Source organism: Pelodiscus sinensis, chromosome 4 (genome assembly GCF_052426305.1).
Source record: "Pelodiscus sinensis isolate ZL-2025 chromosome 4, ASM5242630v1, whole genome shotgun sequence".
Classification (NCBI taxonomy): Eukaryota; Metazoa; Chordata; order Testudines; family Trionychidae; genus Pelodiscus; species Pelodiscus sinensis.
Genome location: NC_143055.1, coordinates 29,505,278 through 29,519,565, shown reverse-complemented (window position 1 = coordinate 29,519,565; position 14,288 = coordinate 29,505,278). Strand labels below are relative to the sequence as shown.

Genomic DNA, 14,288 nt, shown 5'->3' with positions numbered 1-14,288 from the left:
TCAGCTGCTGGTCAGTTTCAGCAGCGGCTGAATCAGGGAAGCCGGGTGCAGAGCAGCTCCAGTTGTCCAGCAGCTGGAGCACTTGCGGGTTCCTGATGGTGCCAGGCGATCAGGAGTGCCAGAGCATTGGATGCCGGACCAATGGAGTTTTACTGTATTTAATTTTCTACACATGATTATTCTTAGGTTTCCTTTAGAATTACTGCTTTCTGAATTCCCCCTCCTCATTGTTCATATATTTTGGATTGCATTTCCTCAGACATCTGCAGTTTTCGAAATCAGTTCTCATGTTATTTTCTGACCCATTTTTCTAATCCTTCTAGATCCCTTTGTATCATTTTTCTTTGGCATTTGTAACTCCTTTAAATATTATCCAATTCATGCTGTTTACTTCATACCCAGGGCTTTAGTGAAGATGTTATATGAAACAATCTAATGCCAATCTTTGCAGTAAAATCTCTCCCTCTTCCCCCCCCCCCCAACTTGAAACTTAGCTGTTTATCATCTTTTCCTTCATTCTTTTTAAATAAATTCGAAAAACATGAGACACAGGCTAGCTTTGTGGCATGATAGTGAACATGTTCCTTTGTGAAAGAAGTCTGAATTGCAATGTGATACTTTTGGCAGGCTGCCATAGCTGAGTTGTTGCCACGGCCCAAGATTTCGTATCCTAAGGACATAGGAATGGCCATACTGGGTCGGACCAGCGATCCTTCTAGCCCAGTAGCTTGTCTTCTGATAGTGGTTCGAAGGATGAATGGGGATGATCAGAATAGGGCAATGTTGAGTCCTCTCTGGTCATCCACACTCAGGTTCTGGCAGGTGTAAGTTTGGCGGCATGCAGAGCTTGAGGTTGCATCCCTGACCATCTTGGCTAGTGGCCTATTGATGGACCTATTCTCCATGAACTTATCTCATTATTTTTGATCCAGTTATGTCTTTGGCCTTCACAACATCCCTTGGCAAAACATCCCTTGGGTTGACTGTACATTATGCAGAGAAGTACTTTGTTTTAAACTTGATGTCTATTAATGTAATTGGGTAGCCACTGGTTCTTGTGTTATGTGAAAGAGTAGATAGCACTTCCTTATTCTTTCTCCACAACATTCTTGATTTTACACACACCTATCATATCCTTCCTCAGTCATCTCTTTTCTAAGCTATATGTTCCCAGTCTTTTTAATTTCTCCTTATGGCATTTGTTCCTTATCCTCATTCTTGTTTCCCTTTTCCAGTTGTTAGCTATCTTTTTGAAATAGGGGCAACCAGAACTGCATGCAGGATTCAAGGTGTGGGTATACTATGGATTTTTATAATAGCATTATAAAGTTTTTTGTTTTCTCTCCCTTTCTTAATGGTTCTAATGCTCTTTTAGCTTTCTTTTACTGCCACAGTGTCTCCAAGATGGTTCTTGAGTGATAATAGCTAATTTAGACCCCATCACTTTATATGTAGAGTTGCGATTATTTTTCCAATGTGCACTTATCAAGTAGGTATCCAGTTCCTGAATAAGTCCTGCTGAAAGAAAGGAATGATAAGATTAGGGAAGTGTAGACCATTTAGGGATATGAACAAGGCAATTGTAATACAGCTTTGAGAGAGATTGCAATGGAATGAAATGTCCAAAAGGAAAAGAAAAATATGGGGGAAAAAATTGACCCTGTGAGGCATTTTTTGTGTGTTGGGCTTTAACTATTGCTAAGTATTTAAATAGCTTTTTTAATAAAAACAACTGTTGTTTTGAAATATTAAAAGGTCTCTCTCTTTAGGTGGCTGATCGCCTGTTTTCCTCTTTTGGGCAAGATATTTTGGATGCCCTTTATTGGACAGCTACCGAACCTAAGGAGAGAAAAAGAGCTCATATAGGTGTGATTCCTCATTTCTTCATGGCAGTGCTGTATGTCTGTATCCTTTCTTTTTCTCAGGATTAATTGCAGCAATTTGCTTTATTTCACGGGATATTAGGTTAAAGTTTCTCAAAATAAGAATGATTTTAAGACATAATTGTATACAATTATTTTGAGATGTTTCTGGACTTACTTGAAATTACATATTCATGTTAGTTTTCTGAATACAACTTACAATACTTGATTTAAAAAAAACAACTGTAAAGCTTTTAACCTGCCAAAAAGTGAGTTAAGAGTTGTATTTCTCACGCAGCAGTTGATGACCTTACTAACAACAAAAGTGGAGCAAATGTAAACAAATTCCTGAACTTTTATATGTGGATTCTGAATGAATAGTGACTGTACTTATACTTAAGTATTACACTTAAATCTTTCAATAGTCTTTAGTATTACTATCTTTGGTGTAGCATAATTGCTTTCTTAACTTGAAAATATTAGTTTGAAAAAATATAACTCTTTAACAATTATTTTTGCTCCCCTCCTCCATCTCTAGCTAATTTTTTCTAGTTTGTCACTAGATTAAATATACTCACACGTATTTTTCCTGATGTCGCCTTATGAAGCCTTGTGATACCATGTTGTTGTTTAACTGGGGTGGGTGATGTGAAGTGTCCTCAGAGAAGTTTGTCAGTCTTTTTGGTTTCCAAATTAGGTTATAGAATCAATAAACTTCATAGGCAGAAATTCATATCTTCTTTATGGTAGTGTCTTCTAATGTCAATAGACCAAAGGAGTAGTGTTTTGGTTTTTTTTGTCACATAAAATAAATCAAGACAGGTTTTTTGTGTCTTGTAGATGGGTTCCTAGACTTTTCTTAATTCACCATATAATGACAAATAAAAGAGCTCAATAGATGTTTGTCTTATCAAAAAAGAAAGTGTAGTGTATGCCATTCATTTTTCCCTGTTGAATTTTATGGGTCCACTTGAACCTTTTGCTCAGCTTTCAGATATGAAAGAACCATAGAACTATAGAAGTCTTCTGAGAAGAAGTCTGAGAAGCCTTCTAATCTCTCCCTGTCAGTGAAGTAGGACCACATATACCCAGACTGTCCCTGGCAAGTGTTTGTCTAACCCTGTTCTTCAAAGCCTCAAGTGATGGGAGTCCCCTAACTTACCTTGGAAGCCTATTCCAGTTCTTAATTATCCTTGTAGTTAGAAAGTGTTCCTGAAATGTTTCTGGGGAGGGAAAGAGGCATATGAAAGGAAGAGGGAGAGCCCTCTCATGCTTTTTTTTTTTTTCTCGTTGCTTCATTAGATTTAAATTTCTCACTGCTTCCGTTATTTCACTGGCCTGCTTTTGTGACAGCTCTTCTTGTGGCTTTGTTTTCTCTGACTGACAAGACGTGGTATCCCTAACATAGATCAACAAAAGGTATAGAAACCAGCAGCAGTAATGATGGATCCAGTGTATTACATGCTAGTTAGAGTGTGCAGTACAGTCATTACACATTTAGTTTCCACCATCCCAAGTACGTTCAGGCTATATTGACATTTCTCTTACATGATGACCTAGGACTCTTTCAAAACAGGAAATCTTGCAGCCTCAATCATGATTTGCAAAAGAATTCTGTTTATATATTAGAATAGAATGAGCTGCCTACAAAAGGACTTCAGTGCCTTAACTTACAACAATGTGGTTAATGTTTTGAAACACTGCAGTGCATTACAGGCAAGTTGCGGACATTTAAGCAGTTCTGAAACTCACTGACTTGAGTGTAAGAAGTTGCGGTATGGTAGAACCCTGTTCAATGCCCCATATAAAAAAACATAACACAGTGATGAAATCCAGGCCTCATTAAGATAGATGAGAATTTTGCTTCCACAAGTATTGTACTACTAATCTACTTCACTCATTAACTTTTCAGTGGCGGAAGAAATATTTTTGGATTTAATTTTGAGGATACTAGGGGAATGCACCTCTGCGCACTACACTTGCCAACCCCCATCTGTCTGCCACAGCTGGACTGTGGCCTCCCCTTCTACCCGTGATGTCACAGGAAGGGGGCTGCCATGTGCTGCACCTGGATTGGGGCTGGATAGGATGCTGTGGCAAGATTGGGGCTGGGCCCCAATTAGGGTGTCTGGACGGGGAGGGGGCAGGAGTAGTGAAATGTGCAGGAGTAGGCTGGGGGCAGAGTGTCTGTCCAGGAGAGAGGACGCAGGAGCAGGCTAGGGGCAAGGTGTCTGGCCACGGGGAAAGGGGCAGGAGCAGGCTGGAGGCAGGGTGTCTGGTTGGAGAGAGGGGGCAGGAGCAGGGTTGCCTGTAAGGTGCACGCTGCATGGGCACGCATCAAGAATTTCATTCCTGCCCACCTCCTCAGTAGAGTTTCACATCTGTGACCCAAGCTGTGAGTGGCGGGTGACTGCCCATCCCAGGAGCAGCTGGGCAGCCACCCTGTGGGCTGTGTTGCAACTGCCGAAGCTGGAGGCCAGGCCACGGTACTAAAAAAGCACTGTGGCCCAGCTGCAGTCCCAGCACATGGGGCAGCCACCTGCCATGTGACTCAGCGCCTGGGAGCAGCTGGGACCACAGCTGCTGGGGCTGGGACCACAGTACTAAAAATAGTACCACGGCCCTGGCTTGAGTCCTGGCATATGGGGCATGCTGCCTGCTTTGCAGGTGTCAGAATGATGGCAGGGAAGGGGCAGGGGGATAACTAAAGGGAAAGTGGAAGTGAGGGGAGGAAGGGGCTTGTGCTGAGGGGAGAGGAAGGTTTCAGGGCAGAAGAAAAGGGAAGTCACCAAGGTGCAGGGTGGAGAAGAGACAAATACCGGGGGGAGGGGGAGCAAGAGGAGTCAGTAAGGGGAAAAGGCAGGAATTGGGGCAGGGGGAGGGTAGGGGAAGCTATCAGTGTGGGAGGAGAGGGGCATGGGGAGCAAGAGGAAGGAATAGGAGAGGGGAGAAGTGTATGTCAGGAGAAAAGGGGTTGAAAGGAGGGGTGGACCTGAGGAAGGCAGGGGTTGGAGCAAGTCATGTATGAAGGCGCAGTGGGGCGTGAGGAGAAACTGGGACAGAGGGTGATTAGTGGGTGTGCACCAGGAAGGAAGAGGGCAAGATGTTGGGAGGGCAGGGGCAGTGAGGGAAGGGCGAGGCACCGGGAGGGTGCAGGAGTATGGTAAGGTGAAAGTGCGGGTGAAGCAGAAGGGCAGACCTGGGGAGGGGAGAGGCAGGGCAGGTGAGTAGAGGAAGGTGTTAGGATAAGGGGAGGGGAGGGGAGTTAGAGGTGGGGTTGGCATAGGGGCTAAGGACAGTGCAGGGGTCAAAGAGAATGGGGAGGTGGGGCAAGTCCCAGGAGGGCTGAGGGGAGTGAGAAGGGCAGGATCCAGGGCAGCAAAGGGGGGGCAACAGCAGGCACCAGGGAAGCAGATGGGGCAAAGGGTGGATGGGAGACATGGTGGCAGAGGGAAAAAGGGAGAGGTTTATAACTTGGTACCACAGTGGCACACGTCCGAACAAGCACACATGACCTCAGTATTGATACACACTCTCCTCGTGGATGGAAAATCTTAGAGTGAACACTGGCCAGGAGCATGCTGGGCAGGGTGTCTGGTTGCAGAGAGCGGGCAGGAGCAGAGGACAAGAGTGAAGAGGGCTGGAGGCAGGATGTCGGTCCAGAAGAGAGGGGGCAGGAGAAGGCTGGGAGCAGTGTGTCTGTCCAGAAGGGAGGGGGCAGGAGTGGGCTGGGGGCCGGAGAGGGGGGGTGTCTATCCATGGAGCCTTGGGGCTTTCTCCATCCCCGGAAAAAGCTAGTGCTGGCACTCTAATCTTGCAGGGGGGACCACAAGGCAGCCCGAGGCAGGCAGCGGCAGCAGTTTCCTACTGTGTCACAGAGCATCGGGGCCCCAGACCCACAAGTAGAAGTGGGATCAGAGGCAGCTGCTGCTGTCACCCCCAGTCCTTCTGCATGGGAGCTAGAGGCAGACCTGGGGAGGGGAGAGGCAGGTAGGCTAAGGCACTCCCGAAAAGGAACTGGGGGGAACCCTGAGCCATGGCCATCACTTCCCCTTCTGACTCTGCGGAGGCTGGGAGGGCGGGGTGACGCAGAGTGACATGACTACGTCACACTGTTGTCCTACAGGAAAAGCTTTTATACATACATACATAGAGAGAGGGAGAGAGAGATCTTTGTTCCTTTCTTTTTCCAAGTTTTGCTAATGCCAATATACTACAGAAGTGTACTTTTCATATGTCATATTCTTTAACACTGCTATTTTCAGTCTTGCATGCTATTCTTATAATGGTCCAGGCAACAACACTGAATGTTGCCTTCAACTCCCACAACAAGTCACTGCTTACCATCATGATGTCTAATAATGTAAGTATGGAGTAAATTTGATTTCTACTTCAGAGTAATAAATATTCATAAATGTAAAAGATAAGTAATGGTGCATTTTAGCATCATTGAGCCACAGGATACCTTTTTAATGCTTAGATTGTAGTATAACTTCGTAATTGTATATGTACCCTCAATTATCCTAAACATAGCCTTTGAAGAAACTGTTTGATCATCTTTGGCTATGAATTTTAATTGAACATGGATAATCTGTAATGAAGCTATTTGTTTTTAAAATTACAGTTTGTTGAAATAAAAGGAAGCGTTTTCAAGAAGTTTGAGAAGAACAATCTTTTTCAAATGTCAAACAGCGGTATGTATATTTACATGGCTCAGAAAAATATTGCTAAATCAAAATTTGCTCTTATTTCAAGGCAATCTTTGTTGGACCACAAATGACATTAAATACCACTTAGTAGGTTCCTTGTTAGCAAGTATCCTGTCTTCTTTGTTATGTTACTGATCACTGGAACTCATGTGCATATCACAATATCATGTTTTATGCTTCTGAGCAAACAATGTAGTGAAAAATTGCTAACAAGGAACCTACTAAGTGGTTTTTAATGTCATCTGTGGTCCAACAAAGATTGCCAAATTTGGCAATAATCTAAAATCTGGTGTTTGAAACATGTTAAAAGCGTGACTTTTGAGAGTGTATTTAAGTAAATGTTAGACAATGTGTAGACAGATTGCTGGCATATTTAGATATTAAATGCAAAATAGTTATTTGAGCAAGTACAATAAAAGGGATAAACTGAATTCAGTTTTAGGAATACTTGACTTGCTCAAATAAGAGTAAGAGTTGCACCACATCTATCCTGGAACTTCAATATGCTGATGACAAAGCAGTTTTTGCCCACTCTGCAAGAGATCTTCAAACTATCTTGAACGTGTTTGCTGATGCTTACTCGTGTCTTGGTCTCACCCTCAACATGAAGACCAAAGTGCTCCATCAGCCCTCCCCAAATGAGGTACCATATGCTCCATCTATTAAAATCAACGGAGAGGCACTAGAGAATATTGATCATTTTCTCTACCTTGGAAGTTATCTTTCATCTAACGCAGATATTGATTTAGAAATCCAACATCGTCTGAGCTGTGCCAGTGCAGCCTTTGCTCATTTATGGCACAGGGTTTTTGAAGATCAGGACATTTGAACAGATACCAGACTTATTGTCTATCAAGCCCTCATTCTCCCAACACTGTTGTATGGGTCTGAAACCTGGACAACCTACTGACATCACTTGAAGGTCTTCAAAGGTATCACCAATGCTTCCTCCGCAAGATCTTGAAGATCAGCACTTCCAGCAACTTCACTGGACTGGTCACGTTGTTCGGATGCCGAACCATCAGGTCCTGTTTTTTCAGCTGAAAGGAGAACATGGGAGGACAACGGAAGCATTACAAGGACTTAAAGAAGTGCAATGTTGATGTCAACACTTGGGAGACACTCGACCAGCATCACTCAAAATGGAAAGACATCCTAAGGAATGGCCCCCTGCGTATTCAGTTTGCCTGCCAACAAGCTGAGGAGGATAAGAGGCACAGGAGGAAGGTGAAACTGGCTTCTAGTCATGGTCAGCAACCTCCTGCTGTACCTGGAAACATCTGTCCTCATTGTAATAGAATTTGTGGTTCCGGGATCAGCCTTATCAGGCACCTGAGGGTCCACAGCTCCCATGGAAGATGATCATACTTGGCAACGAGTGATTGCCCATCATCATCATCACAACCTTCCAGAGTTTCCTGTAAGCTGCCCATTGAGCCCCATGCAGGGGCTCAGGGATGCCAGGCATGGAGCTGCCACTGCTGGGGGAGAGACACACTCCAGTTCCAGCAGGGAGCTGCTGCGGCCAGGGGAATGGTACCTTTTCAAAGTTCTGACCCCGGCTTTCCCTAACAGCATGTACCTGCCATATCAGGGAGAGAGGTGATCCTCCTTCATTCAAACACAGCCTTATCAGAACCACAGCTGGCAGAGGGGCACCTCTCACCTTACCCAGAGCTGTGGTAGTAAGAGAAGACTGGGAGGGAGCTTTCTACCAAGGAAGCCTGTACCCTTTTTCCGGCACATCCTGGCTCCTGCACTCCCAGCCACAACCTTCACTCCTATACCCGAACTCTCTGCCCCAGCTCTGAGCCCCCTCCCACATTCTGAATCCCTCAGCCCCGCCCCAACCACAGAATGTGAATATTTTCTTCAATTAAAAGTTGTCAAAGAGAAAAATTAAAGCTTTTCATTTAATGTGATTGTGTACACCCCTATGCTCATATTTTTAATTTTTAATTCATGCCTATGACAAACGCATGTAACGAACTGATAAACAAAACATTCTTTTTCTAAGGGTCATGCACTACTCTGAACAAGAGGACAGGAGGAATAAAGCACCCCTAAACACCACTTAAAAACCATACTATGTTTTAAGGCATCAAAAATATTTTTCCTAAGTAGGTACTGACATTATCAAAAAATTTCTGTTGGCCACCTGAAATATTATGACAAATTATGAGCACCAGACACACAATTTGCGTTCACTAAGCGCTAGTCTATATAGTGTGTTAGTTTTCACTAGAGGAGTGCAGTGTTCTCTCTAATTTTTAATGTCATTGTGTAGAATGAATTTTGTTACGTGTACCAATATGGAGATGATGTGATAATTTCAGTACCTACTTAAGAAAAATATTTTTAATGCCTTGAGATATAGTATGGTTTTCAAGTGGTGTTTAGGGGTACTTTATTCCTCCTGTCCTCTTGTTCAGACTTCTAAATGAAGAAAATTTGCTTTTAAATCAGGCTTCAGAAAAGAAACTAAACCAATGATAAACTATGAAGCTTTATATAACATGGATAATTTGAAGTGTTCAAAAAATTAGATTGTAGTAAACGGCTTCATCATTTGACTGTCTGATTTGTGCATGTGAGACAGTGTTTGCCGTTAAGATCACAGCTCCATTATAGTCTTCACTTCTGGAGGGGAATTTGTCTCGTGCTGGCAATTGGTTCTTTGGTCTGCCAATTAATTGTTTTTTGACTGAATAAAATGATTTGTGTCTTTTTCTGTGAATTTATCCTTCTGCAAAATTGGTGTGATGCTGCTTTTGTTAATGTTGAGGATTAATGGTTTCATGGTGCCTGGAGTTTCCTAGATTAGAGGTGATACAGGAAGAAACATAGTAAAAGAAAACAAAAAATTAAAGAATTCTCAGATTACCTTAAACTTGTATTTTTTATTAGAAGTCTGTGAAGGCCAAACAAGTCTCTTCCACCCTGTTAGAAAGAACTCTTGTCTAGTACTAGTGGTGATATTAAACTTTGCCAATAGAAATTATCAACTTCAAAAGTAAAATATAATGTGTAATTAAAATCGTTTTAATGTGAGTATTTATGCAAATAAAACTGGATTGCTGGAATGTTAACAAAAAGTGAAAATATGAACAGGTCAGGGCAAGGCCAAAACAATGTATTTCTTAAACGTGAGTGAATACTCAGAAAATATTTGCACTACAGGCAGTCCCCGGGTTACGTACAAGATAGGGACCGTAGGTTTGTTCTTAAGTTTAATTTGTATGTAAGTTGGAATTGGCGTCCAGATTCAGCCACTGTTGAAACTGACGAGCAGCAGCTGAATCGGACACGCCTGGGGCAGAGCAGCTGGGGTGCTGCTGGGTTGGTCCTGCAGCGCCGCTCCTAGGCACTACTGGACCAACCTGGCAGCACCCCAGCTGCTCTGCCCCAGGTGTTCCCAAGTCAGCCGCTGCTGAAACTGACCAGCGGCTGACTACAGGAAGCCCGAGGCAGAGCTGCTCTGCCCTGGGCTTCCTGGAATCAGCTGCTGATCAGTTTCAACAGCGGCTGAATCTGGACGCCTGGGACAGAGCAGCGGGGGTGCTGCCGGGTAGATCCCCGCAGCGCCTCACCTCAGAGCTGCGGGGACCAACCCGGCAGCACCCCAGCTGCTCTACCCCAGGTGTCCCCAAGTCAGCCACTGCTGAAACTGACCAGCGGCTGATTCCAGGAAGCCCGGGGCAGAGCAGCTCTGCCTCGGGATTCCTGTAGTCAGCCACTGGTCAGTTTCAGCAGCGGCTGACTTGGGGATGCCTGGGGCAGAGCAGCTGGGGTGCTGTTGGGTTGGTCCAGTAGCGCTGCACCTCGGCGCTGTGGGACCAACCCGGCAGCCCCCCAGCTGCTCTACCCCAGGCGTCGGCGAGAAAAGCCTGGTCTGCTGAGGGGACGCACTAGCTGCGCCCCCACCCCCCAGCAGATCAGGGAGACTCGGAGCGGCTTTTCTTGCCACGGAGGACACGGGCGGCGGGACCACGGTGCGTCTCAGCAGTCCTGCCGCCCGCGTCCTCCACAGCGAGAAAAGCCTGGCCTGCTGGGGGAGGGGGGAGGGGCGCACTAGCTGCGCGCCCCTCCCCCACACCCCCCAGCAGACCAGGGAGACACGGAGCAGCTTTTCTCGCTGCAGAGGACGCGGGCGGCAGGACCGCCGAGACACGCCGCAGTCCCGCCGCCCGAGTCCTCCGCGGCGAGAAAAGCCACTCTGTCTCTCCCTGGTCTGCTGGGGGGAGGGGGGGAGCGCTAGCTCCGTTTCTCCCTGGTCTGCTGGGGGGAAGCGCCCCCCACACTGCTGGAGGCTGCGACAGTGGGGGAGGCACCCCGCACTAGCGGGGGCCCGCCCCCAGTTCGTAACTAGGGGTCCGACTTAAGTCAGACCCACGTAACCCGAGGACTGCCTGTATTCAGACATCTTAGTTTTTGTCAGGGATACAGATAAGTATAAGACCAGCTATGGTTCTTAAATTAATAGAGTTCTGGTAAAAATGGATTAGAGGTTAGGATTATCAACCATTTCTCATTGTTTTCATAAATAATCTTCAACAGTCATATGATAAAGCAGAACAAATGTATTTCTTCTATTATATTGTTGGGCTCTGTTAGCAATGATCTGTAATGCAATGTCAAGTTTCACTCCTAGCCATGGGGCGAAGTGAGGCCATGCATTATGCCAGATGGGTATAGAATCAGATGAGTGCATGCAAGACTGCACAAAACAAGTGAATTTGTTCTCTTCAAATTGATAGCTAACTTCTCTTGAAATGATTCATAGAACATCCATGAATCACCACATATTGAATGTCTAAAAAAGAGAAAATAGTAAGTTTTCTAAGATTTGCAGGTGTTTAGAATATCAGAGGTACCGTAATATTTTTCCAACACAATAGACAGCACTAATTAAGTACTGCAATTTGCAATTACTCTCTTGCACATCAGTTTGTAAGATTGCACCTATAATTAGTCATAATTCCTTTCCATTTGTGATTTGATTGTGTTTCACTGAATGCAGTTGAAGGCATGACACTTTTTGTGTTAAGTCTATTTTCATAGTAAGTTATATTTTCATTAAATCTCTACAGTGGTGTGGCTGTGTTTAAAGCAGTGCTGTAGATTTGCCCTCAGGAATGTGATTTTTCACATGCCTGAGAGATGTAGCTATACCAATGTGAGTCCCTAGTCTTGATCTGTGATGGTAATTGATGTCAATATAACTATATCGCTTGGGATCAGTGGGGTTTTTTTGTAAGAAAAAAGGTACGGGTACTCCAGGCAGAAAGTTGTCGAGGGGAGGGAAAAAAAGCCATGCCAAAACCGGGACTGGGGGGAGGAAAGTTGTTGAGGACGGGGTGGGGGGGACGGAAATGCTGTCACGGCCCCTTTAAGAGCCGCATGTCCCGAGCAAGCTTCTGTTGGGAGCCCAGCTTCCCCAGGAAAAGAGGTGCCAGTACACCTGAGGGGAATGCAATTCATTTAAGTTATGCAGGGAAAACAGGTGTTGGTATGCTGTCCTGGGATGTACTATCACAAAAAAAGCACTGCTTGGGATCCATGTTGTGAATTTTCCACACCCCTGAGCAGTGTAGTTATATTGACCTTACCTCCAGGCTAGAGAGTTCTAGGTTAACAGCTTTTCCGATTAACGTAACTACTGCCTCTCAGGGAGGTGGAGTACCTTCAGTGATGGGAAAAGCTGTCCCATCAGCATAAGTAGCATCTTCAGTTAGCGCTGCAGTGCTGTAAGGATTGATTAGTCTGCAGTGTACATGAGTCCTAGTTATTGAAGGAGAGAGAAGTATCCTTATGAAATCTTAGTGAAGAGACTTTGTTCCTCCAGTTAGGAGGTTTCCATCCAATATCTGAAATATCTGAGGTTAAAAGTTACTGATGTACTGATGAGTGCTTTTAAAATTTTGCTTTATTTAATAGAAGGTCCTGAAGAACTTTTGAGTATGGATGCCACTTTTGATGTGTGCCCAGAATATTGGAATCCTTTAACCAGTAATGTCTATTGCACACTCCTTCCTGAGGGCATAAAAAGTGGAGAGTCTGCAACTGCCCCTCAGGCAACATCTCCACTTGCCACACCAGAGATTGATTTTCTGGCACCATGGTCTCTGAGTGAAGACTCTTCTTTTTAAGTCCAAAGGAGAACTATATATTCAATCTAAAGCTCACCACCACAACCCAGCCTATGTACCACCAGATTTCAGTACTGGTCCCCATCCTGGCACCTGGTCAGTGGATCAAAGGTCAGTGTAGTGGCTTTATTGGATCCCCTGAGGGTTTCTTCCAGCACCAGATCCTCCCTTCCTTTACTTCTACTTCATGCTTTCTGAAGCACTTCAGGTCCCCAACAGCCTTCTTGTTTCTTGACACCTCCAAGACAAGAACTGTACAAAAGAGAAGGGAGAGATTATAAATGGCACCAGCCACTCCTATCCACCTTATTCTCCCAGCTGGGATCTCAAGAAGTATTTTGGAAGGGCCCAAGCAGGCCTTTTGAAGGAGTGCCATACCAGTCACTACTTAAGATCTGTCTCCCCTTTATTTTTGTATCATCTGTCCCACTTTAGCCCAGCATGGTCATACATAACATAAGATGGTTGGGTTCTAAGTACAGTGACAGTTGACTATGCCCTTCAGGTTTTTATCCTACTGCCCCTTTTCAGGGACTTTTCTCATAAGCAGCTCCTCTTTCAGAAGGTTCAGTCACTCCAGTGAATGATGGCTATCCAGGAGATCCCACAAGACTTGAGAGGAAAGGAATTTTTACTCTTGGTATTTTTTTAATCCCAAAGGGGCCACTCTTGATTTTTGTTGCCTCAACAGATCTCAAAAAATGGGCCTCCATCATTCATTCCCTGGATGGAGGAACCTGGTACACTATCCATGAGTTAAAGGATGAATATTTTCATATTTCTGTCTTCCATGGGCACAGAAGATTTGTCAAGGGCCAGCACCACTATAGATTCACCACTCTTGCCTTCAGTTTATCAGGCCTCCCTGGGTTTTCACAAAATATGGAAGTATAGCAACCTTCCACAGATGGTGAGGCATCCACATCTACCTGTACTGCAGTAATATGTTGATCAAAAAAGTCCGCTATCAGCTCAATTTCAGAACAGCCTCAGCATAGTCCAAGTGAGTTTGAGTTCTGGACCTACTGATAAATGTACAAAGATTAACTCTTACTCTGGCTCAGAAAATAGAATTTATTGCAGTGGTGCTTGACTTAACCCAAACCAGAGGCCCAATTTCCTGCCAGAGGCCCAATTCTGGGCCATATATGGACTTGATAGCCAATGTCATGTCCACACAATTATTACAGCTATGGTTTGCCTCAAGCTACTGGGGTACATGGCAGCATGTGCTTACTGGGGATGTTAAATATTGGCTAATTGAATAGTTGATTAAGCTCATGAGTTCTTATCAGTTAGTCAACTTCCCAAGGATGGGGCCGGCAGCCAGTGCACTCTGGCCCCACTCCCAAGGAGCCCCCTGCCATTCCGTACTGCTACCTCTGTATAAGAGGCAGGAGTGCTGGTGCCCGGTGGGAACTGGTCTACGAGGGGAGCAAGTTTAAATATCAGTTCCCTTTGTGGACTGGTTGCTTGTTGTCTGGCACTGCTGCCTCTGAAACAGAGGCAGCAGCGCAGGCTCGCAGCAGCTTCTGTCCAGGGACAAGCCGGAACTGAGCCAGGCTGCA

General features: G+C 44.9%; 1 protein-coding gene across 5 annotated transcripts in view; it reads left to right on the top strand.

Moving 5' to 3' along the window:
• Positions 1-14,288, top strand: part of TAPT1 (transmembrane anterior posterior transformation 1) — a 90,270-nt gene that overhangs the window by 48,217 nt on the left and 27,765 nt on the right. For 4 of the 5 annotated variants that reach the window (XM_006136982.5, XM_075930686.2, XM_014580547.4 and 1 more), the window contains 3 exons: positions 1,770-1,905; positions 6,128-6,225; positions 6,487-6,556. In XM_006136982.5, the coding sequence (XP_006137044.2) occupies positions 1,770-1,905; positions 6,128-6,225; positions 6,487-6,556 (304 nt within the window). The remainder of the gene's footprint in view (positions 1-1,769; positions 1,906-6,127; positions 6,226-6,486; positions 6,557-14,288) is intronic. The other variant, XM_075930687.2, reaches the window with a different exon arrangement.